This window comes from Enhydra lutris, unplaced genomic scaffold, assembly GCF_002288905.1.
Source record: "Enhydra lutris kenyoni isolate GAN:26980312 unplaced genomic scaffold, ASM228890v2 scaffoldscaffold30, whole genome shotgun sequence".
NCBI lineage: Eukaryota > Metazoa > Chordata > Mammalia > Carnivora > Mustelidae > Enhydra > Enhydra lutris.
This window is the reverse complement of record NW_019154114.1, coordinates 22,364,211-22,370,798: the sequence shown is the minus strand read 5'-3', so window position 1 is coordinate 22,370,798 and position 6,588 is coordinate 22,364,211. Positions and strand designations below refer to the sequence as shown.

The following is a 6,588-nucleotide window of genomic DNA, read 5'->3' as shown; positions in this document are numbered from 1 at the left end:
GACCACACCCAGGGCCTGGCTACACACCACTGCGCAGGCCGAGTCCAGCTCCTCGGCACAAGCCACAGGGAACCGAGGCCAAGTCACCCAGAGGCAGCCCCACCCCATTCCGTCTACGGGACTGCCAAGGACCAGGCTCCCAAACCGCATTTCGTGAGTGCAAAGTGACCAGCCTTCCAGGCCACGTTACGTGAAATCCCACTGCGATTTGGCTCTGGGCGCGGACACCAGTGGCCCAGCTGTGGGCACTCACGGTTGCTGGAGACCCACACCCGCGGAGCCGAGTATCCAAACCGAACAGCTCGCAGAGCGGCTCTTCCCAGCAGGCCCTGCCCGGGCCCCATCTCAGCACCCCACGTGGGCAGGAAGCAAGCTGTGGCTTCAGAGGAGCCTGGGTGCGCCACAAGGGATCTAGCTGAAGTCCTGCGTGCCCAGCCCCCAGCCTTCCTCCGGGGTGGGCCTGAAGCCACCCCGGCTCTGCCCAGCCGCCACGCAGGCACAGGAGCCTGAGGACGGGCTCGGGGCAGCCCAGCCCCAGCTGTGTGCCCCAGGTGCAGACAGGCCCAGGAAGACCTGGCCCCCGATCCCCAAACACTCCAGCGAGCGGGAACGGCTCTGTTTAACGGTTCCTCTCTGGGACACGCGCACGAGACAGGGGCGCGAGTGACCCGGTCAACAGTCCTAAAGCACAGAAGGTGCAATTCCGCCTTTGGGCTGCCACGCAAAGGTGCTATCGCTCCGGCAGGTCCCAGCCGGGAAGGACGCGTGTTACCAAGTTCCGGCCCCCGAGCCCTCCCAGAAGACCGCGGCCGCACGCAGACTGCAGGCGCCACGAGTTGCCAACGACACTTTATTTCTTCTTCTCAACATCCTGCTCTGCAGCTTCCTTGGCCCTTTTCGCCCGGATGCCGAAGAGCCGGGCATTGGCACGGGCCATGCGAAGGCTGGCAAACGCCTTGAAGTTCTTCTCCTCCTCCGTGATGACTCTGGCTTTCTCCTTCTTGTAGACCTGAACGGAACGCGGCGGGCGTCAAGGCCGTGTGTGGCATCTGAGGTCAGCAGAAACCCTGGAGGAGCTGGGTCTGCCTGCCCGCTGCTCAAAAGCCACACGGAAGCCACCAAGGAAGATTACAAGGAGCCTCCCTGGGGTCACCCCAAACACACGGCAGAAGCAACCACCTCGGGTATGTGCAGCTCTGGGCCCACTTCTCCTGCCAGAGGAACCTCAAGAGCCCAGTCGTCTGCAGGATCACATGTCCACGGAGTGACCTGAGGCCCGGCCTTCCCCAACACTGGGAGGTGTGTGTGTGACACGCAAGTCCCCAAAGGAGAGGGCAAGGCCCTCCGTCAAAGAGCCCAGCTGCTACGGATGCGGATGATCCTCCGGAGTTCGGGGGATCCTTTCCATATGCCATAAACCCACACGGGCCCAGCTGGCACCCTCGACCTGAGCCCCTCGGGCCAGTGTAGCGGCCGCCCCGCAGACACCCCCGCTTACGTTCCGGATGGGCATGACGGGGCCTGTCAGCTGCGTCGCCAGTTTGAGTTCTTCAGCCTGTTTGTAAGGAAACGAGAGTCCTGGGGCTCAGCGAGACGCCCAAGGGCTGCAAGCTCACAGCCCCCCTTCTCGCCCGTCCCGCCGCCCCCAACCCCGCACTCACCGAGCTGTCGCCCTTCCGCGGCGCGGCCGGCCGGCGCGGGAACAGCAGCAGCTTGGAGCGATACTCCTTCAGCCGCTGCACGTTGGCCTGCAGCGACTCCGTGGACTTGTTCCGCCGCCGCGGGTCCACCGAGATGCCGATGGTGCGCGCCACCCTCTTGTGGATGCCGGCCGCCTGCCGACCGGACGCGCGTGAAGCCCCCGCATGAAGCCCCCGCGGGCCCCGCGCCGCGCCCCCGCCGTCGCGCGCGCAGCCGTCAGACAGACAAGGGTTCGAGCGCGGTTTCATCACGGAGCGCAGCGATTCCGGAGACGGTCATCACGGGCTGCGCGCCCCCGCCCGCCCCCCGCCCCCGCCCCCCCCCGCCCCGCACTCACCCGCAGCTCCTCCAGGCTGAAGCCCCTGCCGGCGCGCACTCTGGTGTGGTACCGCACCGTGGGGCAGCGCACGATGGGCCGGATGGGCCCGGACGCGGGGCGCGGGGCGAGGCGGCGGGCCTTGGCCTGGCGGGCCTTGCGTCTGCGCACACAGAGCGGTCGGCTCGCCCACGGGGGGACTGGGAAGGCGCGGGCTGCCCCCCGCCCCGCCCCGCGGCCGGCCCCGCGCCCCCGCACCGGCCCCACCACCCCGCCCCGCGCCCCCGCACCGGCCCCACCACCCCGCCCCGCGCCCCCGCACCGGCCCCACCACCCCGCCCCGCGGCTCACCTGCGGATCTTCCGCGCCGGCTGGTTGAACCACGTGGCCACGCGCCGCTGCCAGTCCTTGTGGAAGTGCGGCTTCAGGATCATGCCGTTCCGGCTGGGCGCCATGGCTGCTGTCTACGGGCCTGGGGGCGCGGGGAACGAGTCAGGGCCCGGACCACGGCCCTCTCCTGTCTGCCGCGCGGGCCCGGAGCCCCTCTGCGGCGGCGCCCGGAGCAGCCCCACGCCGATGGCCGCGGATGGCAGCGGATGGGGCCCGAGGCCGCCAATGGCGCCGCGAGCGCGCGTACTCACCTCCTCCGAGGGAGAACAGCCGGCGGAAAAGAGCCGGCGCCGCAAAGCACCCCGGGATGGTGCCGGGCGCAGCCAATCAGAAGCGCCGAGGCGTCCCGGCCAGTCAGAGCCGGGGATCGCGGAAGTGACGTGCGCGCCCTCCCCGCCGCCCTTCGACCCCGGACGAGCGTGGCGCGTCCCGGCCCCGCCCGCGCGGCGGGTCCCCGCGGCACTGGGAGATGAACGCCCGGCCGGGCGGGACAGCGGCGCTTCGGGGGCCGAGTGCGGCGGGGAGGGCGCGCACGTCACGGGACTCGGTCCGCGCCCCTCACCCTCCGGCGCCGCCCCAGCGTCCCGGCCCCGGGGCTCGCCGCCCCGCCCGGACTCCCGAGGGGAGCGCGCGGGCCGGGCGGAGCGAGGAGCCGGCTCCCCGCCCAGCGGATGCCGACGCGGAGCGTCCCGAGGCCGTGGCCGGGGCGGAAGGCGGCCGCGCAGCCACCCCGGAGCCCCCCGGGCCGCTCCTCCCCTCGGGGCGGGCGCCTCGGGGTGGGAGCTCTGCGCACAGTCGGCGCGCCGGGTCGGGCGGCTGCGGCTGAGGGCGCGGGGCGGCCGCGCTCTGCCGCCCGCGCGAGGAGATGCCGAGGAGCCAGGCCGCCCGCCGTGACCCGTGCCCGCGCGTCGGCTCCTCTCCCGGCGCGTCGGAACCCGCGCGTCCCTCCCGGAGCCCTTCCTTCCCGCCCCGGTCCCCCGCCGAGCCTGCCCCCGGGACTACCGTCCGCCGGAGATCCCGGAGCGGAGCGCGGCAGGTGCAGGCCTCCGCGCCGCCGAGACACGCTCGGGTGTCGGCGAGATCGGGCTGCGAGGCACCGCGGGACCGCAGGGCTGGGCGGGGACACGGCTTGTGTCCTGCGCGGGCCCTTGCGGTCAGTTCGGCGCCCCGGGCCTGCGTGGACCGGTGCGGGGCGGCCCCGCCTCCGGAGGCCGCGCGCGCGCGGCGGGGACGGGGACGAGCTCAGCCCCGCTCTGGCTCAGGTGCCGGCGAATGCGGGGCCGGGGGGAGCCGCGCGCAGCGGCTGGGAAGTGGCAGCCGCCCGCGGAGCGCAGGTGAGGTCGAAAGTCTGCGTCTGCGGCCGCCTCGGGCTCGGCTGCGCTAGTGACAAGTCAGGAAGAAGTGACAAGCCAGGGAACGTGGCTGTGGAGGTGGCGTGGGTTCGAGGTCTGCGCTACTCTCCGAGGCGTAGGGCACCTTATTGGAACTTGCCTCTTCTGCGAAGTGGGAGGACTGATGGGCCCCAGGACCGGCTCTACTTCCGTGGGAGGTGGTAGGAACCCTGCCGGGGAGGAGGAGGGGACGGAGCGGGTGGTCCCTCACAAAACCTTGAGAGGGGTTCTCCGCGGTCTCCCGTCACTTTCTTCGTGTGGCCCTGGAGCTTGGACCCGCACTCTGTGACGGCATCGTCGCTGCGGCAGAGTGATGCTGGAGGAGACGTTCTTTGAAGGAACACTTGCCTTGGCCCATGCCGCGTTTCTTAGCATGTCATCTGTCCAGCGTCAGCCTGCACCTCCCAGGCCTTAGACCCCTTGCAGTGGATCATTGCTCTTACTAATCTCAGGCACATTACTATCCCGACCCCCAATTTCTCTTTCTGGATAGACCCCCACACTCATGCCGTTCCGTCTGCCCTGACCCACATCTCCACCTGAGCACCAGCCACTCACAGTGAAGATGTGGCCCTGGGTCGCTGGTTGGGGGACAGAGGTCTGAAAATAGAATCACTGCCCAGATGATGGTGGCAGTGAGAAAGTGAAGTTGGAGCTGAAGAGTCTTGGTCTGCAGTGCACACCATGCCCGACGCAGACTCCGGTGTCCCATTCTTTAATTATATCTGTTGTTTTGTTTTGTTTTTTTAATTTTGTTTATTTATTTGACAGAGATCACAAGTAGGCAGAGAGGCAGGCAGAGAGAGAGAGGAGGAAGCAGGCTCCCCGCTGAGCAGGGAGCCCGATGCGGGGCTCGATCCCAGGACCCTGGGATCATGACCTGAGCCGAAGGCAGAGGCTTTAACCCACTGAGCCACCCAGGGGCCCCCAGTGTCCCATTCTTGAATGCTCCACACGCTTACTGTCTTTTAAAAGGGTGCAGAATAGTGAGGGGAAACTGCTTCTGATGTGAAATCCTGTTGGGGACAGGCTCGGCGTTCTACATGGGAGACAGGAGAAGGAACATTGTCAACCACGGAGCAGGAGTCCTTCTGATACAAAGACTTAGCTGGCTCAAGTGTTTTAAAAATCAGTAGCTGTGGGGGCGCCCGGGCGGCTCAGTGGGTTAAGCCTCTGCCTTTGGCTCAGGTCATGATCTCAAGGTCTTGGGATCGAGCCCCGCATCGGGCTCTCTGCTCAGCGGGGAGCCTGCTTCCCTCTCTGCCTACTTGGGATCTCTCTGTCAAATAGATAAAATCTTAAACAAACAAACAACCAGTAGCTGTTGGGACAGACCATGTCCTGGGCACAGAAATCCACAGCCACAGGTCTGCTCCAGGCTTCTGTCCCAGACTTGGGCCTCCAAGGGCCACTGAGAGGCCCTCTCTTCCCCCAGGGAACTGCATTTAAGGTGGCTGGCGATTCCTGGATGGACACCTGCAAGGTGTGGGAGGATGCTGTGCACAGCCTCATAGAGTTTCCCTGCGAGACTCAGTCCGTTCCTCACAGCACAGCCTCCTCACTCAGTACTTGTCCCTGGCCGGTCCACCGGCTGGTGCCCTGGGTGTTCTTCAAGGAAATCCCAGCTACAACAGTCACCAGCAGTGTTGCGAGCCCTCTCAGACATACCGCCTCGATTTTTAAAATTAGTTTCATAGGGGCAAAGTGATTTTTTCGTGTTTGGGGGGTAAAAGTTCTATCCCAAAACACTTCGCAAAAATTAGCATGCTTTGTCCCATCAATGCAGGGTAATTATTGAATTGGGAAAAGCAATAACCCAATAACAGCTAGGCTAGGATAACATTTGCTGCTTAATCACAGAACTCGTTGACTACCCAGCATCTCAGCTTTCCAGAATCTTGGTCTACACAAAGATCAGCTGTAGGCTAATTCGAAGATTCCTATAACCTGAAGGAGCACTTGATGTCAATGAAAGGCGGCAGAAAGAATATTAGTGTTGTAATCATAAATGTTCTATTTAAAATATCTGCACGACAACAGGCATTAACTGGGCTCATTATGATCATTTTGCAATAGGGATGAACGGTGGCACGTTACACGGTACACCTGAAACTAAGTATCCCTTACACCAAAACAAAAAGTAAGCTTTGATTAAGCATAACAGAACATACGTGTTTGTTGGTGAGTGTGTATTACAGTAGAGAACTGTCTGTATTATTTAAGAGCACACGTTAATTTCTCTTGATACTTTTCAGTCTCCTGAAGATGATTGTGTTAAATATCCCTGTTGACGCCTGGGTGCTCAGTCGTTAAGCGTCTGCCTTCTGCCCAGATCACAATTCCAGGGTCCTGGGATTGAGCCCTGCATCGGGCTCCCTGTTCTGCAGGAAGCCTGCTTCTCCCTCTCACACTCCCCCGACCCTGCTTGTGTTTCCTCTCTCCTTTTCTGTCAAATAAATAAAATCTTAAAAAAAAAAAAAAAAAAAGGCATGTGTCTTCCAGCTGGCCCAGTCAGAACATGTGACTTTTGATGTCCAGGTCGCTGAGTTCAAGCCCCACGTTGCGTGTAGAGATTTCTACCAAACAAAAATGTTGTCTTTCTCAGTGCGTTCCAGAAGCTGTAGTCAGGCCGTGTTACATCAGCTGTGCTGGGGGGAGGGCAGAGGGTCAGGGCTGCCCTCCAGTGTTGGGTCTCACTGCTCCCGGGACGCACGTGCAGCTGGAGAAGGCTCCTTACGGGAGGTGAGCAGACTCGGCAGCCTGAGTCCGTGAGGAGGGAGTGGGGGAGGC

At 63.6% G+C, this 6,588-nt stretch overlaps 1 protein-coding gene across 1 annotated transcript; it reads right to left on the bottom strand.

The window, feature by feature from the left end:
- Nucleotides 1–833: 833 nt before the first annotated feature.
- Nucleotides 834–2,714, bottom strand: LOC111152824 (ribosomal protein L13). Its single transcript, XM_022511484.1, has 6 exons — nt 2,659–2,714; nt 2,369–2,489; nt 2,039–2,180; nt 1,662–1,835; nt 1,499–1,555; nt 834–1,009 (listed from the first exon to the last, which is right to left on the bottom strand). The coding sequence occupies exons 2-6, from the start codon at nt 2,470–2,472 to the stop codon at nt 851–853; spliced, it is 636 nt and encodes a 211-aa protein (XP_022367192.1). The 5' UTR covers nt 2,473–2,489; nt 2,659–2,714; the 3' UTR covers nt 834–850.
- Nucleotides 2,715–6,588: the final 3,874 nt, after the last annotated feature.

Coding starts and splice junctions, on each gene's coding strand:
- LOC111152824 (XM_022511484.1), bottom strand. CDS start 2,472: ATGGCGCCCAGCCGGAACGGCATGATCCTGAAGCCGCACTTCCACAAG. Junction 1,836..2,038: donor TCAGCCTGGAGGAGCTGCGG/GTGAGTGCGGGG, acceptor TCCGGTCGGCAG/GCGGCCGGCATCCACAAGAG. Junction 1,010..1,498: donor CCGTCATGCCCATCCGGAAC/GTAAGCGGGGGT, acceptor CGTTCCGTTCAG/GTCTACAAGAAGGAGAAAGC.